At 34.7% G+C, this 24,552-nt stretch overlaps 1 protein-coding gene and 1 pseudogene across 1 annotated transcript; one reads left to right on the forward strand and one right to left on the reverse strand.

Annotated features, from left to right (window-relative positions):
• The first annotated feature begins 27 nt into the window (after positions 1-27).
• Positions 28-20,000, forward strand: LOC131598515 (transcription initiation factor TFIID subunit 2-like; annotated as a pseudogene).
• Positions 20,001-20,896: 896 nt separating this feature from the next.
• On the reverse strand, positions 20,897-23,436 carry LOC131596351 (uncharacterized). Its single transcript, XM_058868981.1, has 4 exons — positions 23,173-23,436; positions 22,303-22,585; positions 21,467-22,009; positions 20,897-21,363 (listed from the first exon to the last, which is right to left on the reverse strand). The coding sequence occupies exons 2-4, from the start codon at positions 22,562-22,564 to the stop codon at positions 21,020-21,022; spliced, it is 1,149 nt and encodes a 382-aa protein (XP_058724964.1). The 5' UTR covers positions 22,565-22,585; positions 23,173-23,436; the 3' UTR covers positions 20,897-21,019.
• Positions 23,437-24,552: the final 1,116 nt, after the last annotated feature.

Below are 24,552 nucleotides of genomic sequence, written 5' to 3' on the forward strand. Positions count from 1 at the left end.
AATTTCAAACAGTTAAGGCAAGATAATATGATAGTGGCTGCTTATGCTGAAAAGTTTGAAACTCTGGCTGCTTACTCTAGGCAGGCCGTGTATGCTTCGGATGAAGGTTGGAAAGTGGATCATTTTATGTTTGGTTTGAGGGTCGAGATTTCATATAGTGTGTCCCAAAGGGAGTTCACTACTTATACGGAGCTGCTACGATAATGTTATATAGCCGAAACTAGTTTGAAGAAAGTTCAAGCTGAGGAAGACTTTAAGAGGATGAATCAGAATGAGCGAAGAAGGCTAAGCCAACAAACTAGGCCTAGGTCACAAGCTTTCAAGGGGAAACAAGTGCAAAGTTCTAGGTCTAGTGTACCTCCGGTGTATCGTGATTGTGGTAAGAATCATTCTGGAAGGTGTAGCTTTGAAGGGGTAAAGTGTTTTCATTGTCAGCAAGAAGGGCATATTGCTAGGAATTGTCCTCAGAATAGGAATCAAATGCGAGGAAAAGGTATCGTCCGGATATATACCTTGGATGCTAGGAAGACCAAGGGTGATAACTATTTAATTGAGGGTACGTGTTTCGTTAACGGGCATTCTTGTTTTGTGTTATTTGACTGTGGAGCAACACACTCTTTTGTGTCATTGCAATGTATGAAGCGACTTGGGTTGCAAGCTATTCCTTTGTTTCCTCCCATGGTGGTTAATACTACTATGGATGAGAGGGTCGAGACACCGATGGTGTGTGAAAATTATGTTTTATCTGTGGGTGGTAGAACTTTCCAAATTAATCTTATTTGTTTGCCGCTTAAGAAAGTAGATATCGTTTTGGGAATGGATTGGCTCTCTGCTAATTCGGTATTCATTTGGTGTGAAGAGAAGTTAATCATTATTTCATCTGATGAAGCTACTCCGAAAGATGTGCTAACTACTATTTTGGAAAGTACGGTTGGTATGATAAATTTCTTGTTTGAGAGAGAAAAGTTTGTTCTGTTGGTTCTCACGAAAGAGGCAAGTAATAGATTAGAGGTTTCACAGATTACGGTAGTTTGTGAGTTTCCTAAAGTTTTCCCCGAGGATGTCACTTCTCTTCCTCCGGAGAGGGAAGTGGAATTCTCTATTGACTTGATACCGAGAACAGCTCCTATATCCGTTTCTCCGTATCGGATGGCACCACTTGAATTGAGACAATTGAAGGGAAAATTATTTTTTTTAGAAATTTTTTTTGAAATTACAAACCAGTTTAAACCAACACAACAGATTAATTTTTTCTTCTTTTGTTTCAATTTCTTCCTCTCAAAGCTTCTTCCATTCCTATCACTCCAATTTCACTTAAATGGCCACGATCTGACACATCAACCTCTACGCCAAATTGGTATCTATCAATTATTGATAATTCTTTTTTGTTCAATTTAGTTGTTGGCTAACGATAATTCATATGTATTTTTAGTTTTGAATTGTTTTGATGTGTTTAATTTCAGGTTTTGCTTGGGAAATCAAGCCTTGTCTTGCGTTAGTTTCAGGTTGTTTTCCCTTTTTGTCTATCTTCTCAATTTAATTCAAATTTGTTTTGAAGACTTTTCATGGGGTTTGGGGTTTTTAGGTAGTGTTTAGCCCAACTTTTTATCTATTTTTCTTCTCCTTATAAGGAGATGGAGGGCCAAACACATTTTTTATAAAGCTCTTATTGAAAAAAAGTAGTTTTTTTTCAAGGCAAAAAATTAAATAAAAGGAGTTTGTAAAAAAATGTTGAAACAAACTTTTTCAGAACTTAAAACATGTGGCCGCGGTTCGAATTCCAACGAAAGTATTTTCTTTAAAAAAATTGCGCTAGTGCAGTAAACGACAATTTTTCAATTTTTTTCTACAGTTCATAACATCTAGAGTTATGTTTTATTTTATTTTCTTCTTCTTCTGTTTATATCATCATTTTTGTAGATACTAGTTTTGTCCAACTTTTTATTCGTTTTTTATATTATATCTTATTTTATTGTATAATGATTTTCAATAATAATATTATTAAACTATACACTATATTATAGATGTTAATACAACAATTAATCAGTATATATATATATATATATATATATATATATATATATATATATATATAATGAAAAAAATAAAATTTAAAATAACTCTAAAATTTAAAAAATAATCATAACCAAACAACTTTAACTTAATTTTAAAAGCTCTTATTTTTATTTTTAACTTTAAAGTAACTTTTAAGACTTAAAAAAGTCGGGGCAAACGAGCTCTTAAATTATATATATATATATATATATATATATATATATAGTTTTTTTAAAAATAAAATTTCAAAATAAATTGATTTTGAAACAATTTTTAATATAAAACTAAACGAAAACTCCGGAGCCGTAGTTCATCATCAAAAGCTATGTCTCTCTATCGACCTGGACAAACGCTTAGTCTACGGGTTCGTTTCCATTTCTCGCAATTCCATTTCACTCCTCTACATGCACCACTTGAATTGAATTGAATGTTTGCATATTCTCTGTACTATAGTTCCGTATTAGGTTTTCTCGGTAATCAGAATCTGTTCGAGTTAGATTCAAAATCACATAATTAAAATGTTAATTAATCAATCAATTAATTAATTAGTATAATTTTGTTTATCTTGCAGCTACACTGAATTGGAAATTGCGGTACCGGAGATTGGGATCGTTGGGTTACATGCGGAGAATTTAGGGATTGAGAGTGTATGGGTTGACGGTGAACCAACTGCGTTTGAGTATTACCCTCATCAGTATCAGCAGTTGGAGAATGAAAAGAGATGGAGTTCGGTTTCTGATCCTAGCTCCGCTGCTGATGCTGCTGTGTCTGTGTATTTATCTTCTTTGGAGAAAGAGCTTGTTCCCAATTTACTCATTAATTGCTGTAAACCTTTGAAGAGTGAAGCTGAGCAGCAGCAGCAAGAGCAGCAGCCTGTTGCGGAAAATGGGTTTCATAACTCCGCCGCCGAACCTAAGCAGGTTATAGTTGCTGTCTTATGATGGATGATTTGGATGATGAGCTGTTTCTGATAATTTTGTTTCAACCAACTTGTGAAGCCTATGCAATTGAATTTTATAATTATATATATGTACATATTCTCAAATTTGGATTACCTAAAGTTATTAGACATAACCTGAATTCTTCTCTAATATGTATATACTTGTAATGTTTAAATAATTTTCTGAAGTAAATAGACTCTTTGCTGCTCCTAGAGTAATTTCAGTATGAACCCAAGTCCGAGTTACATCTATATTTTCTAGCATTATCCCGTGCTTTGATTTTACACGTCTTATCGCATTGTTACATGGATTTTACTTAGTATGAAGCACGGACACCGGACCGACACATATAATTATTTGAAAAAATGAATAAATTAAATGTAATCACAAGCGTCAGTCTCGGTTTCAGACACTAACACCGACACAAAACACACTTTTTCCCAAGGTGTCGGTGCTACAAAGCATAGGATAACAGACACCTCATGATGGATGTTGTATTGACATTTCACCCTTTTTGCTTTTTGATATGCATATAGTTGCTAAGCACCTACTTATTGGAAAGAAATTGGCTATTATTTTTAAGTTGGGGGATAGTGTGAAACCATTTCAGAAAATATCTCACTTATTGGAAAGAAATTGGATATTATTTTTAAGTTGGGGGGATAGTGTGAAACCATTTTAGAAAATATGGTGGTTATATGTGAGAAATGAGTTGTTGTGGTGAGGTTTACTATTTGTGTTTTCTCATGTAGGTTGGTGTTGAGTGCAGAATGTGAGATCAGTTCGGATTGACTATAGCATAGAAAAGGCAGAGACAGGAATCCACTTCAGAGATAATGTTCTTCATACTGATAATCAGATGAGGAGGGCAAGGTGTTGGTCCCTTGTATAGATGACAATTTACAGCAATGCTGGTACTTCTCACGTTTTTGTGTGTGCATGCTCACATTTCATAATAATAACAGTATTTACTATGTCATGCGTGAGCTTGAAGCATTTTTTCTTGTGTTGTTCATGTTCAGCTATGACTTGGAGTTCATGCGTGCAAATTTGAAAGGTCGGGGAAAATTGAACCACATTGAAGGTGACCCACTCCCTGCCACCGATCCCGGCTTCACTCTTTGGGACAATGAAGACTCACTCATCATGTCATGGATGTGGAATAGTATGATTCCAGAAATTAGTAGTCAGTATATGTTTCTTCCTACTGCACGAGATATTTGGGAGAATCTGATGCAAACATACTCTAAGAAACAGGACCTCTCTGCCCGCTTTGATCTAAAGAACAAGATCTTCAATACTAAACAAGGAACCATGACTGTCTCTGAGTATTTTGCCACTATGAAAGGTTATTGGATTGAGTTGGATCAATACCAAACTCTCAAGATGGAAACCACCAATGACACGATTGCTTTGAATACTTGTATTGAAACCGATCAAATCTTTGAGTTCTTGGCTGGATTGAATTCTGATTATGACCCCATTAGAGTGCAGATTTTAGGCAAGGATCGTCTTCCTCCACTTGCTGAGGTTTTCTCCATTGTGCGGGGAGAAGAAAGTCGTCGTGACGTCATGCTTGGTAACAAACCTTCTGAAGGTACTGCCCTTGTTGCCAACATAGCAGGAAAGCAACCAGCCAGTAAGACCAGTAGAGATGATCGTTATTGCGACCCTTGCAAAAGGACAGGTCATACAAAGGACCGGTGCTTCAAGTTACATGGGAAAAATCAAGTTCTCAACCGCTCTGGAGGCTTCAAAGGTATACGTCAAAGCCAGGCCCATGCTGCCACAATGTCTCCCGACACAGGAAACTCCAAAACAGTGGAAAATGACTCTCTTATCAGTACGGATGATTTGAATCGGTTGAAGTCCCTACTCGAATCTCTCAGTAAGCCCTCTGGATCTTGTTCTCTAGTAATGACTGGTAAGGGTTTATGCTCTCGTTCTTTTAGCATTTATTGTACTATTCCCAAAGATGCTTGGCTTCTTGATTCTGGTGCCACTGACCATATGACACCCGACTCCACACTATTCTCTTCTTATACTCCCTCTACAAGCGATAGATGTATTACAAAATTGCTAATGGTTCATTTGCTCGCATTGAGGGTTCTGGCAATGTTCAATTGCAGCCATTTCTTGAATTGAAAAATGTGCTGCATGTTCCAAAACTCTCTCACAATCTTATATCTGCTCATAAACTTGCCCGTGATCATAACTGTAAAGTAACTCTTTTTTCCTCTTATGGTGTCTTTCAGGATCTTCCAACGGATCGGGTGATTTGGGCATGTGAGGAAAAGGAAGGGTTGTACTACATCTCTGGAAAAACTGATGGTCCGAAGGTGTTGTCCTGTTGCTTAAAGTCTGAGTCTTCCCAATCTGCCGCACAAATTTGGCTTCTCCACAAACGTCTTGGACACCCCCCATTTTCGTTAATTAAGTCCATGTTTCCAACTTTATTTTTATATCATGCAGTCGAATCATTTAACTGTATTATGTCAGTTTGCTAAACATCATCGGGTTTCTTTTCTTCCTAGTTGCAATAAAAGTACTGAACCTTTTAATCTTATTCACTCTGATGTTTGGGGACCCGCACCCAATTCTAATGTTACTGGTGCACGATGGTTTAATACGTTTATTGATGATTGTACTAGAGTCACTTGGATTTTTTTTGATGAAGGACAAATCTGAAGTCCCACAACTGTTTATTAAATTTTATCATATGGTGCACACCCAGTTTAGACGAAGCATTAAGAGACTTCACTCTGTTAATGGCACAGAATATACAAATCATGTCTTGTCAAATTTTTCCAATGAACATGGAATACTCCAAGAATTTACATGTGTTGACACACCTCAACAAAATGGTGTCGCAGAAAGAAAAAATCGTCACTTACTTGAAGTAACTCAAGCATTTCCCTAATATTCATTTCCCTAATATCCATTTATTTCCACGCTCCAGTTGTCTAGTCCTGGGCGTGAGGGGGTGCGTTAAGAGTCCCACATCGGACAATATATGGCTTGAACATGTCCTTATAAGTGGGGGCAATCCTCACCTTACAAGTTGGTTTTAAAGCCGGTTTTGTAGGGTTGAGTTAGGCCTAACCACACTTCTTAACACTTGGCATGAGATATTTCTGTACTGCTTAATTTGTTGTTTTAATCCGATTCTTTGCATGTTGTGCAGAAATCGTGTTTCCTCTAACATGGTCGGTGAATGTTTATTTGCATGTTATAGAGTGGCTCTTGGAAGGGCTCGCTGGTTTCCTGGCAGATTTTTTTATTAAGAAGCATTTGGGTAATAATGAGGCACGGTACCAGAGATATAAGGTTTGTTTCTATTTTTGGGTTAATATGATATATGTGAAGTTTAGCTCATCTAGCATTAGGCTGTTACAAATTATGGTAGCGTGCACTTTATGCCTGTGTGAAAATGTGGCATGCTTCCATTGCTACTACCGAGCTACTCTCAGAGTTGTCATGTATGAGGACTTATAAATATTCTTGCGCCTGGTTGCCTTTTGATTTTGAAGGTGCTGACTTGACATCTTAAATTAAATATCAAGCAGACTTGGCTTTTATCTTCTCTGCTCTGTTTTTTTGATTCATTAATTTGCTACAACTGCTTATTGATTAATTTCCAATGCTAGTTTTCCTACTTGTTGCATATGCCTGTTGAATTTCATTTTTTATTTAATGTGTTATGCTCTTTGTTTGCCAAGTTAAACTTGGCCGGTTAATGTCATTTTAGGTGGAAGCTGAAAATCATTTTCTTCTGAGTTTGAAGTGTGAGGAAGTTATTATGCTAATTACATTTTATATTGTCATGAATCAATCTGCAGGCTAATTGTTCTGTTTGCAAAGTTGATAATGGTGGAACAACAGTTTTGAGCTGTTCAGCTTCTTGTAAGGATTTATATGGAACACAGTGCATTGGGTTGTACGGAAAAATAAGAGCATGGAAGTCTGTATGTTCTTTTCCTTTTCTATACTGATGCATTTACTTATGTTTAGTATTGAATTACTCCTTCCTATATCTCCCTTCTTCTCGAGCCTTACTTTGTTCAGGTGGCAGTTGTTCAGATGCTGGAAAAGCAAATGGGTCCTGAATCTTTCCGTAGAGTAAGAGTTCTTGACATTTACACTGTTGTTCTTTGTCCTTCTAGCTATTTAGTATACCTGAACATGTTTTGATTTGTCCTTTTGTTGTACGGTCATGGTTTATATTTGTTTTCTATTGGGTATAGTGTCAATTTTCTTGTTTTTTTCTGCTTGTTATTTGTTTTACAGGACGTTCTCTTTATGTCTATACACCCCTTTCCAATTTGTGCTATGTTTGATAAGCCTTCTGACTAATTCTGCTCTGAAAATTTGATGATAAATAAATTATCACGGAATTTACTCTTATTTGGAAAGGTTTAATCCAAGTGCTGAAATCATATTTATAGAAACTATTGCATTTAATGTTTATAGGCTACACTGATATATAGTAATGTTGTCATTTAATTATATATTAAATTAGATGAGGTTTTATATTAAATCATTGATTTTTTTCTTCCATAAGATTGAGTTGGTGGTTCCTAGTTTTTAACTAATTTTTGATGTAGATTTCTATGGATTTATCAATGACGTCATGAAAGATCATTTTCATGGCTTGTTGGTAGGTGGCTCAACCGTTTTCTTCAAGCCTAGAGGCATGCCTTTCCAGTCATAAGTTCCTAATGCCCCCATGAATGTCATCTTTGTAAATGAATAATTGGTTGTATGTGGCGTGGCCTCCCATAAACTCAGCTTCTTTAAACACCACCATACCCTAAATCCTAACTTGAGAATTTTGATGTTCCTTAAAATCAGTGTGATTTTTCCATAAGATTGAATGAGTGGTTCCCAATTTTTAACTAAAACTAAGCCCCTCTCCAATTTTATTTATCCATTGTGGAACAAATTATACAATGTAATGCCAAGAATGGTTTCGCTTCTATCTGTATTCAGAAGCCTCACAGCTCATGTACTTTTGATTAGACTATTATAGAATATATAAACAACAACCAAGCTTTGTCCCACTAAGTGGGGGTCGGCTACATGGATCAACTTTCGCCATAATGTTCTATTCAGAACCACGCTTCTATCCAAATTGGTAAACTCGAGATCTTTCTTAATAACTTCTCTTATAGTTTTTCTAGGTCTTTCTCTTCCTCTAGTTGTTTGACTTCTCTCCATCTGATCTACTCTCCTTACCACATAATCTACCTGTCTTCTCTCTACATGCTCAAACCACCCAAGTCTAGCATAGAATATATAACCGTACTAATGTAAATGGTTTAGGTTTATATCTTTTTTTCCTAATTCTATTTATGTTTCAATATTTCTCATTTTATTACACACTCATATGTACATGTATTTTGTTATGGATTGTCATATATTTGCATAATGTACAGTAACTCTTATCATTGTGATTAGACCTTAAAAGCCTGCAGTCTCTCTACACTGATTCAATGACATTTTTTTGAAAACCTTAATTGTGCTTGTCCACTGAAAATTAGAGAAAAGGTAAATGATATGATGTTAAGTTAGTGGGTTCTTGTTTCACCTTAAGCAAAACAATTTTAAGCACGAACTATTGCTGTCTGGTACATCATGCAGATATCAAAGCATAGTTCTGGAGTCTAGTGAGCTTGTTTTTGGGCATATATTCGGAAATATGGAGATCAATTAGCGTAGGTGGTAGTACACATTGAGACATTATTAGTGATTTTTTGTATTTCACACCTTTTCCTATTATTCCTAATGTGACATTATCCCTTCACTGTGTTTCTTGTTAGTTTTGATTTTGATTATATGCAAGTTTTCTCCCTCCTTTTAGAAGTTATGCGCTTGAATGAAGAATTTGGTGATTATTATTCTCATTTCTGTTTATTTTGTGTAGATTTTGCAAACTATAGTTACTCGGGCTCAAGATAAAGTACGCTAAGTGAAAACACTTAGTAGTACTAAGGAGGTAATTGGTTTCTTCTCCTGTAAATTCCGTAACTTGTCACCTGCACTTAGTTTCTTTAAAATTTAAATTATCTTGTTGATATAGAGCTGTATATCATTTTTATGTACTCCCTTCGTTCTTTTTAATTGTAGTTGTTTGACTTTTTACACATACCAAGAAAGTTAATAATTGTTAGTACTTTTCAAACAATAACTTTACTTTTACCTATAATACCCTTTTTTTTTTGACACAACCTATAATACCCTTAACTATTCATTATTTTAACTTACTCTTTTCTCTCTATAATAAATAATCACTACTTTGAACTTTAAAAACAACAATCATAAAGAAACATAAAATTTTCAAAAGAGTGACAATTAAAAAGAACGGAGAAAGTATTTAGATTTGATACATATAGCTGTCCTTGGTTGACTCCTTGCAAAATCTTCTTCATGCAGTATTTGGATAAGCATGCATCCTAATGGGTTTTGATTTTGTCCATATGATGTGAACGTCTTTTGTTAATTTGCAGTTTCGACATTTTGCTAACAAGGTTGAAAATTTAGAACGTCCTTTTCTTAAAGATTTCTTCCCCTGTTGGGTCGGTTCTCGTGGATGTCCTAATTTAAGGTGTGAAATAAGGAGTTACTTGTTACTCTTTTGTTTCATTCTTTGATCTATGTTCAAGTTCTGATGTTTTCCTTATTGTGGTTGCTAAGGATGGGGTTTTCCTATAATAAACGAAAGAATGTGGTTGAACTGGCTGTGTTGAGAGGATGCACAGCATTGCAGACTTCGAGTACAGCTGTTCTTGATATTAATCCAGATACTGAAAATCGAGATGCAGATTCTGGATGGCCTGGTATGATGAGTATCAGAGTGTATGAACTTGATGGTATGTATGACCATCCTATTCTACCAATGGCTGGAGAAGCATGGCAGCTTTTGGAAATTCAATGCCACTCAAGGCTTGCTGCTAGACGGTTTCAAAAATCAAAAAAAGGTTTAAAACATGAAGGCTCTGATGACAACGGTGACATGCCTTCAATGGATATACGCTCCAGGTTTGTCAGTTTCCTATTTATGTCATCATTTGGTAGCAATCATTGAATTTCTTACATTTTTCTCTTTCATTTAACAGTACCGAGTCCCCTTTATTATGGATCAGAGCAGATCCTGACATGGAGTACCTTACTGAGGTTCATTTTAATCAACCAGTTCAGATGTGGGTAAGGATGAAATTATGGTTTACCAATATTGGCCCAACCAGTTTATTTTTTGGGGTCATTGTGGCATTGTGTTTTTACTGGACTACCAGAGGAACTATATGTTTAATTATATATATTTTTGTTCTGTTCTTTTGTTTATTTGAAAACCCATTTTACCTAACCTTGCTTGCCATATATATCTTTGCTTTCTTATAAATACAACGAAGTCCTAAATCTTGTTTTCACTACTTTTAGTGTCTATATTTGATTTGATATTGAGGTTCATAGTCAATACCGGATCGCGGTGTGGAGCAGCCGACTCCAAAAATGGGATAGCGTATAGCGGGATGACAGCTATTTGACCTTTTTTGGGACAAATTACGGAATTAATAATTATTAACATATGAAGTGCAGAGGGAAGAACAAAGCGCAGAGAGAGGTGAGGGAGAGACTTGTGATTTTTTTGGAACAACTGAAGTGCAGAAACGCCGGTGGAATTAGGTTAGGGAGGAGAGTCAAATCAAGTTTGATTAAAAAACCCAAAGTTATCCTTAAAATCAGTAGTGTTAATAGCAGATCGCGTAAATTAGCGGATCACCAAAAAACCGATATGAAAAATATCGGATAGTGTAGTGGGCAAATAGCGGAAGCCTCAAAGCGGTTAAAATAACTTATTATATGTAAAATAAAAAATGCTACACACAAATAAAAGTTACATAAACGGATATTAATAAATTGACTGACATTAAATAATTATATATAAAATAAAAAATGCTACACATAAATAAAAGTTACATAAATTGACATTAAATATATATATATATATATATATATATATATATATATATATATATAATAATAATAATAATAATAATAATAATAATAATAATAAATGTTACACAAATAAAAGTTGAAATTAAAAGTAGTGCACTAACAGAGGAAAGTAGTTTTACACTCATCAAATAAAAGTTCATTGATATGTAGAAAGTTAGGTAGGTCAAACTTCAAGTTCAAACGTTATGTAGTTCAAACTTCAAAGTAATTAATAATTAAAAATTGACTAAGTTCAAACAACTAAATAATGTAGTACTCCCTCCATCTCATATTATAAGCAAATTTCACTTTTTAGATTTATTAAATAATTGATGTATCTAGACTATGTATATACCATATACATTAAAAGTTAAATAGTTCAAACTTAAAACTAACTAATAACTATTAGTTCTTCTATAATTAGTAGTTCTTTTAAGTCATAAAAGATGAAGGAAGAACAATAAAATGAAGAATGATCGAACAAAGTGAAGGTGATGGAGGCATAATATTACTCACACCCACTCCACCTCTTCACATTTTATAAAATCGCCTCTATTTTGAGCATAGCGGAGTCGAAATGCAATATTGACTTTCATATTGGATAGTCAAAATTCCGATACGCAATACTAGTATACCGGCGCTATACCGAATATTTAACAACACAAACATTTTTAATTTAAGGGGTAATTTTGGTTTTTCAAAGGGGAAAATGATAGCAGGACAGAAAGAAACTGCCCTGGTCCGGGAACCGCTCCGTCCCCACTATTTACCCTTTAGCGGCCACTATAGTGTTCTGTTTGGTTAATTATTGCAAGGAGGATGATCAATTTTGAAGAACTATTTTGGTCTGTTTGGTTAAAACCTATGCTGTGTTTTTGGGCAACTGCATAAAAATACAATGATGCAGTGTTTTAGTCAGTTTTTTTTAGCTTAGATATTAATCTTGCCCGTTCTTTTTGTTGGTATTACTATTTGTATCTTTGTAATTGGATTAGATCTTTATAGCTGATGATATTTATTGATTCTAGTGAGCTGGTATGTTGTTTTAGATAAACCAATTAGAGAAGGACAAAGATGTTATTGCTCAGGCACAAGCAATTGCTGCCCTTGAGGCATCACCCCAGCTATCATTTTCTGTTGTAAATGCCCTGAACAGTTTTCTTACCGACTCCAAGGTATGATATGTTATGTTGTGTATGGTGTTTCAATAATTGCTGCTAAATTCTAAACTAAAACCTGGTGTTTTCCTTATAACTTGAAGGCTTTCTGGAGAGTAAGAATCAAAGCAGCGTTTGCATTGGCGAATTCAGCATCTGAGGTATTCAAATGCTAGGATACTAATTGCATCATGGTTTCATGAAGTGTTGTCAGATGTGGTTTTAGTATAATTGTTGACTACTGATAACTTGCAAAGCTTTCATAATACCTAATAAAAAACCATTCATCTCATATTTCAAATTTATTTAAATGATTGTCTAGAATGTAGAACTCTGAATTTCATTTTACTTTTCAGTTAGTCAAGTTCATCGGTAACACTTGTGCCTAATTTTTGACCAACTGTTTCATGACATGAGTATCAGTATATAGTTCATGGATATGATTACTTGAAATATGAATCAAATTCTTGTTAAACTTGTTATTCCTACCACAAATATAAATTAGTGTTTTAACTTGATAAGAAATGTTTTTTTCCATCTCAGCTTATTTTGACCTCATTGAATTCCTGTTAAACTTGTTATTCCTACCACTCATGTAAATTAGTGTTTTAACTTGATAAGAAGTGTTGATAGTTTTTTTTTCCATCATGGCTTATTTTAACCTCATCTATTTGTCTAGCAGGAAACTGATTTTTCTGGTCTACTCCATTTGGTGAAATTTTACAAGAGTCGAAGATTTGATTCTGACATTGGACTCCCAAAGTAAGACTGCTGTAATTACGATTCAATTTCTCTCGTTTAACTGAGAACATTAGTTGACTATTTCTTTTGTTGTATACTTCTGCCAGGCCAAATGATTTTCACGATTTTGCCGAGTATTTTGTTCTTGAGGTAATGCAAGGAGGTAGGATGTGTATGAAGTTATACCTTGTGTAATGTGGTTGAAATATGTTTGTAATTGCACTATTTGAATATTATCTTTATTTTTTAAGGACTGTCTCATATGAGTTTTTATGTTGTTTTTTATTTTTTAATATACTTGCATTTTATGCAAATGGTATATGGGACACATTCTTTTGACCTAAAGGACTGTGTTAGAATTGTATAGTCAGAGAATAAGCTAACACACAATACCATGGTGTATCCAAATATTAATATTAATATAAGTGCTTTGTTTTAAAAAAATATATTTATGTAAGTGCTTATGTTGAGATAAGATCAAATAAGCTCTTCCAATTTCCAAAAGACTCCTAGGTGTAAGTTGCAACTTATGAATGTAGAATGCAAGTCTTTCCAATGAAGCGAGAAAAAAATTTCCTGTTTTTTTACCAATAATAGCTTATAACTTGTTTCTACTATCACTTTGGCAACTTACCTCAAATAGGACCAGGGAGGATTCTGCCTCACTTTGGCAATTTCTTTTCATGTCACTAGACAGCTTTAGCTTTTGGGATGTTTCACTGCCAAAAAAATGGATTACCTTTTCAACCAAGTGGCCAATAATCTGACCACCTCATTCTCTTTTTCACGAAGGAAACAAAAATAAAAATAATCAAATGAGAAAATATTATATTTTCTCGTACCACATGACTTTGGTGAGATCCCTATTATTCGACTCACAGTGGGAGTCCCACATCAGCTAGAGATATGGCTTATGTAGTGCTCATAACTTATAAGCCGATTTTATGAGAACGGGTTAGGTCCTAAACCCAAACTGTAAGAGACTTCTAGTTGTTGGGCTGTTGGTGTTCTGCACACATTTTTATAGATATCATATTGTAATTTTGATTAACATACTTTAATTTTGCCACCATTAATGAGAAAGCAAGTGAATTTTGTGATAAGTCTGAAGGGCTATGTATGTTCTGCTAGTGATTAGATAATAAACCAGTTTCATATTTTCTTTTATACTTTGGAACTCATTTTTTGCTTAATAATTCACTGTTGTAGGCCATTCCACATGCTGTAGCTACGATTAGAGCCGCCGACAAGAAAAGTCCAAGAGAGGCTATTGAATTTGTTGTACAGCTATTAAAGGTTTTTGTTTAAGTTTTAGATGCAATTGTATTTATGATTTTTGAGTTTATATATAAAACTTTTGGTATAAAATGTAATATTAATTGTATATTATGAAACCAATGTCTTGTATACAATGTCTTGCTTTTTAGATGTATTTATTTTAGTTGCGATGATTCCATCAAATGTCTTTTCTCCTTATGCTGCCATCTACCATTGATAACTTCCTAGCTAGCCACTTCTACCCAAAACAATGGAAACATACTTTTGCTGATTATATCACCATCTGTTGTACACATTTGGAATCACTGTATGCTGGCTTGGCTTTGACAGTGAGATTACTTTTTGGATTCTTGCTTGGTTATACAAAAATTCTATTAACTTTATGTCTCATGTCATTTTTGTCCTCTTATTCTCTACAGTATAATGACAACACTGGCAACCCTTACTCAGATGTCTTCTGGCTTGCTGCACTGGTCCAATCAATTGGCGAGTTTGAGTTTGGGCAACAGGTTCGTGGACTTTTCTCTGGCTAATTGTCAAGATTACCTGCACGAATCATTTAGTGATCCGAGTCTTTTACATCTCTCGTCTTTTAGATTTCCTGATCACAGCTCCTTAAGCATCTAATATTTAATCAAAACAACAACTATTGAATTTAAAGTGTTGCAACTTGGAGGTTGATAAAGTTTTATAAAATGATTGATTTTAAGCTATGCGAAATGTCCATTCCCGTAACAACCATGCAAATGTTGTTTGTTTTGGAGTGCTTATTTTATGAACTATTAATTTATATTTACCATTGAAATGGACCTCACTTCCTTTATCATAATCTTTTGTAAACATTAGCCAACCTCGTTTTGACGATTAACTTCCTTTCTGATAAAACAAATGACAGAGTATTCTTCTATTGTCATCACTCCTCAAGCGCATTGACCGGCTTTTACAATTTGATAGGTAAAATAATAAATTCTCTGCTAATTATGCTATATTTATCAGTTTAAACTGTAACTAAATTTGACATCCTTGGAAATTTCTTCTGCTAGTCTCATGCCAAGCTACAACGGAATCTTGACTGTCAGGTGTATCCGGACATTGGCCCAGATTTCCATAAAACTTTCAGGATTCTTTCCTCTTGTAAGTGCCTTCTTATTTAGTATCATACTGCTGTTCAAAGATTGTAATGAACATATCTAACACCAAAGCTTCACTACAGGATCGCATATATGAACTTTTAAAGCCTTTTCGAGACCTAAAGGCAATTTGGCAAGTTCGTATTGAAGCAAACAGAGCACTCCTTGATCTCGAATTCCACTGCAAGGGCATTGATGCAGCACTTCTTTTATTTACCAAATATGTTGAGGAGGAGCCTTCCTTGAGAGGTTGTGATTCATTTCCCTAGAGAGGATCTATGATGTTATTTGTCAATCTAGAAAATGGTTTAGAATTGGTGAAAGTAAAACCATCTATAAAAATCTATCTAAAATTGTACTGGTACAAAATTGGTGAAATTAAAACCCTCTATAAAAACCTAACCAAAGCTGGCCTGTTTTCAAAATATTAGTTTGTCTGAGATTTGGTTAATATTAAATCATTGGTTAAATCTTGAATTTTTGTTTTATAAATTCCAATTATTGAAAAAAAGGAATAAATGGAGTAAGAAATACAGTGTAGTTTACTTACGTGGTTATCAACTTATCATGCACACGAGAGTTTATATCTGAACCTATGATTCTTAATTATCTGGGTTTTCAATGTTTGTAGATTCTATATATCATGAAACAATCAATCTTCTGTTTCTTTATACTTTCATCTAACATTTGTTTTACCCTTGATATATGTAAGGAAAATGTTTACTATATTCTGTGCAAGAATCACTCTTCTGTTTCTCTATACTTTTATTTTCATCTTTGGTCTACCCTTGATTATATGTAAGGTAAAATACTCACTAAATCTTGTGCAAGAATCACACTCCTGGTTCACTATACTTTCATTTTTAGGTTACCCTTAATTATTTACACAAGTCAAATACTCACTATATCTTTAGCATTCTTCTGACTCAAGTTAAATTTACATTCCTTTATAGCAGGCAAGTTAAAATTGGCCACCCATGTTATGAGGCTATGCCAGATGAGAGATGGTTTGATTTCAAATGATGAAATTACAAGCCAAACACTTGTCTCTTTGCTCAGTTTACTGGAAGGGCGTATGTCATTTAATAATGTCTTTCTCCGTCACTACTTGTTCTGCATATTACAAATACTGGCAAAAAGGTAGAGATTATTATTATTATTTTATGCTTGTAGAAATTAAAAGCTTACTTGTTGATTATTTGTGATTCTTAACTCACCAGTTGTTTCATTCGTGGCTTTTTCAAGAAAAGTGTTTGTTGTGAAATAAACTTTCTTTCTAGGCCTCAGTCCATCCTGCCTATATTTTTTTTATTCACCTATTTACTGATATGACTTTTGTCTATTCTATTCTTGTAATTATTTCAACTCAATGGAATGCGAATATTATAGAGAATTTTTTCAGCTGTTTGAGTAATTTTCGGTATCCCAAGCGAAATTCATTTTTGAAGAGCCATAGAATTAAAGTTTGGCCTAAATTATCCCTACAAAACTGGCTTCTAAGGTGAGAGGCGCCCCTTTATATAATATAAACCCTTATTAGGCTTTATCTTTAATCAATGTGTGACTTGGATTTTTTCAAATACACTTCCTCACGCCCAACACTATTGGACTTGGTGCATGGCTATGTAAGGTGGGTGATCTGAATTGTTTTGGACTTGGTTTTTCTAATGCAACCTTTTACGCCCAACACTGTTGGGCTTGATGCGCATATATAAATGGTGGGTGGTTTGAATCAATAGGCTCTTGGTACCATGTTAGAGTTAGAGTTTGACCTAACTCTCATCCCTACAATACCAACTTGGTATCAAAGCCTATCGATTCATTTGGGCCACCCATCACTTATATCCACGCATCAAGCCTAAAGAGGGTGTACTAGAAAAAACCCAAGTCCCACATTGGTTAAAGAGAGTTTAGAGGTTAAAGAGAGTCTAAAGAGGGTTTATATAGAGTGACACTCCTCACCAAAGTTTGGGATATATTCTCTTAACCTTTTGTTTTTTGAGGGATCTGTTAAAAATTTGACAATTTTGTTTGATAGGAAATCAAACTAATCTAATCCTAAATACATACTATTTTGTAGGCAGTATCCATTTATACTTTCCTACTTGTAAGTTTCTGTACTTGTGTTACAAAAAATCCACTATGAAGTTAATCTTTGCTTCTCTGCAGACCCCCAACTCTTCATGGAATTCCGAGAGAAAGTAGAGCGTTGCATATGAGTCTTACAGAAGCTGGTAACTATCAGAGGAACCTATTTGTCCTTGATTCCGAAAATAAACCTTTGGAGCTGCCAAATTCCACCCAAAATCTTACACAAGATTTGATCGTAACTGAGGGTTTTAGGGATGCACTTGATGAAGCTCCCACGGACCAAGTTTTTGAAGCTTCTAAGGACCAAGTTTTTGAAGCTTCTAAGGAGCGCAAACCTTTGAAGCTCCCAAAGAAGTACAGATTGAAGCTTTAAAGGAAGCGGAAGCGCCCCAAGAGGCACCCAAAGAGGACTTAACAGGATTCCCCCCTGAAGCTCCAATTGAAGCTCCCAATGAAATTTTCAAGGAAGCAGATACTGTATCCAATAGCCATGAAAGAAAAAGGCTAATCAAAATCAAGGTTAAACAATCTTCTGCCACCAGTAGGGCTGATACTGATAATCAAATGGTTGAGCGCTCTTTAGGTGGTCGGAATGATATTGATCATGGAGCTAGCAGTTCAGTTTCAGTTTCAGTAGACGCACCTCTGAGGAATTTTGCCGAAACTGTTAGCATCGGTAATCACAATATTGAAGAAGTTAATTCTTGGCATGATCTTGGTTCCCGCATGACAACCAGCATCGGCAGTGCAAAAATTTTGGGTGATGAATTGGTCAAAGAACTCCAATGCACTGCCGATTCAAGTGTAGTTTACTCACAACCTAAGCTAGAAGATCCGTCACCATCTAGTATTATCCAGGATAACAATATAGATGCTGATGCACGACGATTTGCCAGCCTTCAAACACTCTCAGTTGCTAGACTCGATCACAACGGAGAATCATTGGGCAAAGAAATTTCTGCTCGCAGGAAAGAAAAGCACAGAGATAAGGATAAGAAACGGAAACGGGAAAGTCACAAAGGACAGCATGATGACCCAGAATACTTAGAGAGAAAGCGATTAAAGAAAGAGAAAAAACGCAGGGAAAAAGAATTGGCAAAATTGCAAAGTGATGAAGCAAAAAGATCCTCCATAGACTTGTCATGTAAGAAAGAGCAACCCATAGTGGACGAAGTGAAGCTGCTGAAATCTGTTGAACCCAGTGGTTATAATTCTATACCAGACATTAGAACTATTGATACCAAACCGAAGGCATCCGAAGGTTATAATTCTATACCAGACATTAGAACTATTGATACCAAACCGAGAGCATCTGAAGGTGACATTAGAACTATTGATACCAAACCGAGGGTATCCGAAGGTTATAATTCTATACCAGACATTAGAACTATTGATACCAAACCAAGGGCATCTGAAGGTACATCTAGTGCGCCCAAAATTCGAATTAAAATTAAAAATCGAATGCTTAACAAGTCAGAGAACAAATGAATGTAACATCGCCCTTTTGTATTTTTTGGATGCAGTTTTCTTTTCAATATCAGGCTTAGTATGGTATTATTTGAGCTTCATTCGTTTGTAGTTTTTTATTCAGGTCTTGGAGCTATATGATTGCAATTTCAATCGTATGGTTTTCAAATTGTGATTGGGACGCTGTCTAGATTATCATTGTAAATTTGTAACTATGCTTCAGTTGTAACAATTTTGTTGTATTGTTATTTAAAATTGTAATATCAAATCTAGCGGGTTTAGTGTAGTTATTTGAATGTTTCATTGACTGCCAGCACTAGATTTTCTAGAAATTTTGTTCATTGCCTGCTAACATTGCATTTTCTAGCAATTTTATTCATTGCCTGCCAGCACTACATTTTCTAGCAATTTAGTTCATTGTCATGACGTTTTTTTAAAGCCGATAATAGTTAAACCTTTTGTGACAAAAGCTGTCCACTCTGTCCGAGTGGCCAAGAACACCACACAGAAAACAGAACGTACCGAGTTTCTCGTACCTGAAAATAACATGTATGCTATCTCCTTCAAGCCTTTCAAAGACCAGGCCTTTCTTTAATTTTCTTTAATGGCTCATGGATGTTAATGGATACTCTAATTCTCATGTATCTTCTCCACGACCCAAAGCTACTTTGTTCGTCGTACGCAATAAACTTTCTAATATGGTTGCCGATTAGTAAACCAATCTCCTTGTTCATAAAACCGAACGGAAGTTGGTGCACTTGAACCCAGATTTCCACCTCATTTATCAACAAGTTGAGGGGCTCCTCCCCGAATTTGATCCTTCGCAAAACCAGCATAAAGTTGTCAAACAACCAAGGACCGCCCTGGTACACCCTCTCCAAATCCCATGCATGATAGAATTGGATCAGGAATTAGTTTTCCACCATTTTGGATATATCCACACCTTGACCCGACTGCCAGAGATACATGAGCCTATCTTTCAGCACATTAAACCGGATTGGTTTGTTAGTCAGCAGGGAACCGACCAAACAAAGATCCAGAAGGTCTCCCGACGCTGGACCGGAGAAATCAGTATGGTTGCTACTGATGCCGTCGGTTTCGGGGGCACTGTTGGAAGCCATAGCAATGACGTAAGTGAGAAAAGCAAGATATGTGATATGTAGTATTTGAATGTGAATGTAGAAAAGTACATGAGTGAGTGATGATAGCAGCTGGTGACTGTCAAATATATAGACTTCCAATTTGCATAATAATTCCACTGATCTTCTCCTATGAAGTAACTTCCGATCATGTTCCCGGAGAAAATCCGATTATTCCTGTAATTCGGATATGGCAATCCTCCTTTTATGGCCCTGTTAAAATAATATCCTGTTCTGCCTTGAAATAGCCTCTCTTTTATCGCAAAATTCCTCTCTTTGATTCCTTTCAATCGGACACTTAAGATCTCAATCGCATGAAATAGCCAAATATGGAATAAGCCGATGCTGAAATCACAGGTCACATAATTTGAATAAACCGATTCTGTAATCACAACTATAAAACCAATACTGCCAACTGTCTTGATGAGTTTGAAATAACAGATCACAGGAATCTCTTTATTCTTACCATAACCAAATTTTTTTAAAAAATTTTCTGTGTTCCTGTGCTTGCAGTTTCTATACCAAATTACACTATCAAAATTACAGCCACACACTTAAACCATGAGTTTTTGCAATATCCTCTCATCATGAAAATTCAGATTGAATTTCAACAGAGCAATCGATCAAATGGTCGGAGACACAACAAGTAAATAGCATTGGATACTTGTTAAGACATGCATTCCGGCATATGCAATAACACTTGTTCATTATACACTGTTTTCTTTCTATTCAATCATTTGCTTTTTTAAGCGAAATAAATTCAGCTACTCTTGAATTAATTTAGACTAGAGTGAACTCATTGCATAAAATTTACTGTTGAAAGAATTATAACACTGATTTTCTCATCATCAACTATTATAACAGTGAACATATATTGCAAAAGAGTGATGCAAAATGGTATATAACACCAAAAGTATGCATGGCAAGATTTACAGAGTTATATCTCAACGTAATTCCATAACATTCAATATCCAAACGAAAAATTAGCAAAAGCAAGAAAGTGGATCACTAAATAACTACAGAAACTATTGTCTTGCAACCCACAAAGAAGAATCTCCTACATTTTGTTTCTTGGACACTTGGGTTTTTGGCTTTGGGTGTTGGCTTGCAACTTCTTCCTTGGTTAAAGGGACTCCTCCCTTACAGAGGACAGACCACTCCCATATTTTTGTAGCAAGTTTGCTTACCAGCAGCGGGCAAGGTTGTTGATCTTGAACGGCCATAATATTATAGCCTTTTTCTTTTAATCTCGAGAGTGCAATCCACAAATCTAGATCATTTGAAATCACTACATAGCTTGCGGGTGGGTGGTGGTCCAAAGACCACAAAAGCAGCTTCGCAAAACTTATCTTATCAGCGGTTTTAAGATCTATATCAATTTATGGCATAATTAGTATAAATGAAAATATCAATTTATAGCATAATCAATATAAATGAAAATAAAACACATTCAAATTAAAATTAAAATTAACCTTTAGAAATTTCATGTTGTTCAATTCCTGTATTCAAAAGAATTTGACGACGATCATACGTTGTAGAATTAGAACAACCGTAACAGTGGAAATATAGACGACCTTTTAACTGGATTCTGGAAAGTGCCAAGTCAATGTTAAGTGATACATCTTGTGGATTTAGATTATCCGGAACAGGGAAGCTTCCAACATCCCAACAGATAAAAATAGGTGATGTGGTGTATTCAATGCCTTTAATGTCATAAGTCCGATTGAGAGATGGTGGTGTTTTCAGGTTCATAGGATTCACCGACCTAGGTACTCTATCTACAAAATCGTTCCATTTCCAAACCGTCTGCGTAGACGCTACTAAAGTATTCGCAGCTACCTTTGGTTGAATAATAACTACCTTGTATCTCATCATTCTAAGATTATGAACCGCATAAGAAAAATCACCGTCTCCGGATATTATAACATAATTGGCCGGTGGAGAATGGTGGTATGCCCAATCCATCATGTCTAGTATCATTCTCTTATCAGCCGAATCTGCTCTATTATTATCCCCTATTATAAAACAAATCAATAAAATAAATAGATGGAAAAAACAAAATGAGAATCTTTCTTATTTTGTAACCTATTAGTAAAACAAATAGGTAAAATAAAATAGATGGAAAAAACAATTAGAATCTTTCTTATTTTGTAACCTATTATAAAACAAATCGGTAAAATAAAATAGATATGGAAAAAACAATTAGAATCTTTCTTATTTTGTAACCCATTATCGGTCAAATAAATCATAAGACATATTATAAGACATAAAATAAAATAGATAAAATAGATCGAAAAAAGTATATTACCAGGAACATGTTGCAAAGAAACACACGAGGAGGCGAAGAGATCCATATGTTGTTTCGTCGTAAAGCCTTTACGATTGTTATTATGATCAACGTGTGGACGAATGTTGCCATAAATGTACATAGATAGTGGCCCGGTTAAGCCGATAGCAGCCAGATTTGAAGCAATATTAGGCACTATATTGCTTGCTTTAGCGTCACGGGGAAGTCTGCAGTTTTCGGCATCCCACCAAAGGGATGTGATGGCGTTACTAAATTCATCCATGTTACCGTAGGTTTTGTAAGCCTGAGCAAAAATTTAAATACCGCAACTTCATTCTATATAATATATAAAAATTATAAACGTAAATGAAAGTTTTCATAGTATTAGCAACAAAAATAACAAGTAAATAATTCATAGAACAGTTTTCCAATTAACAAATAAAGAATACTGTAATTATAGCACCAAGACTCCATGCTCTAATTGATAAGTTCTATAGCATCAAGTGAACATAATCATCCTGGATAGCAGGGAATTTTGCCACTCTATTTCATGCAAAGATGACCCCATTAAATAGAAATAGTGAATTTTTAATTGCTTTATTAATTTTGTCCTCGGTGTTTTACCAAGATCTTTACCCATTCTTTATTATTCCAAAATCACCAAGCTATGTTTTTATCAAGACAAATTGAAAAAAGCAAACTTTGACAAGCATCATTAGTGATATAGGTCATGATTGAGCATGTAACATCTGAATTAGTTAATACTCAATAAGCAAATTAACTACACAAACCTTCAATTTCAAATCGACCACCCCCTCAGCATCAATTCTAACTCACTTCTTTTTCATTTAGTATAAATACCACATTTATAAGTTTTTCAAATTGACTTACTGTGTCTGTCTGTAGATTGTAGAAACAGAAGGAATTGGTGGCAAAGTGGAGTGGAGGAGGTGCCAAGCTGAGACTGAAATGCCGCCGTCAGAGGGAGTAAGAGACGGAGGGGAAATGCCGCCGTCAGAGGGAGTAAGAGACGGAGGGGTAAGCGTCGCCGTCCGAATTGATTCCTCTGCAAACCCTTTTCATTTACTTTTTTTTCTTTCTGCAAACGAATGAATTTCCTTTCTATTTTTTTTTATTCTTTTTGTTTTTTAGACTTATGGACTTCTGCAAAACTATTGTGCAAACCCGCAAATCTTTCTCAAGTTCATTAAAAAATTTAAAAAAATCAGTTAAAAAATTAAAAAATCAGTTCACGGATAAATTTTATTATTATTAACTTAGTTTTGATAATTTTATTCTCTTGAATTTTTTTTAGGGAATCATAATTTTAATTAATTTTGAATGTTTTATTTATTGGTTATTTTTTATGCTAATACGATTTTATGTCATTCAATTTTAATTTGTTGCTAATAGTTTTTTAGTTGATGTTATCATTTATTATTTTATGATGCTAAAAAATAAGTTATCTAATTTTTTTAAAAAGATAAAAATATTGAGTATTTTTTTATAAAAAAATATTATAATTCAACATTTAGTCATTTAATATTAATAAAACAGAAAAATTATTAAGGTAACCTACTCCTCAACCCAATCTAACCCAAAAATTAATGAATTTGTCCAAGACGACCAATTAGTGTAGCGGACTGTTATTTTACCTCACTCAAATTCGAGTGTCCTATATGGATTGGGTATTGGGTTTGCCCAAACCCAACTGTTAGCCTGAGATTTTTTTCCTAACATTTCAACATGAATGTGTGATATAAGAAATATAGAATTACTAATGACAGATAACCAAGTAATATTTTTAACAAGTCACAAACTCGATAGGTTGACCTTTTCTACATATGTGATTGGATGACTGAAATACGTTTTCGACAACAATGGTGGTTTGAAGCAGTTCAAGTGCCAAAGACATGTAGAAACAAATCAGAAAAGGAAAGCCCGTGTAGCAGTATACGTGTCAGATTTTAAAGAGATAATTGTTGTTGGCAGTTGATAATGTACCTAATATATAAGCAAATTTCGACTTTGTGTTTACCGTGAATTTTAGTAAACAAGCGATAATCTTTAAAAAGGTTACTTGCATGATCGACTAGTTAATCCTAGGACATTTGTGCATAATTTCTTATAAGCTTGTTTTAATGGTTGATGTGAGACTGAAATCTATTATAATTTCTGTAAAGAGTCAAGATGTAAATTGCAGAAAAGTATACATCGAAATCTTAATAAAGTGTAATGCAAAAGGGCAAAGAAATTGCTAGATAGATACAA

The sequence above is a fragment of the Vicia villosa genome, linkage group LG4 (assembly GCF_029867415.1).
Source record: "Vicia villosa cultivar HV-30 ecotype Madison, WI linkage group LG4, Vvil1.0, whole genome shotgun sequence".
In the NCBI taxonomy this organism is placed as follows: domain Eukaryota; kingdom Viridiplantae; phylum Streptophyta; class Magnoliopsida; order Fabales; family Fabaceae; genus Vicia; species Vicia villosa.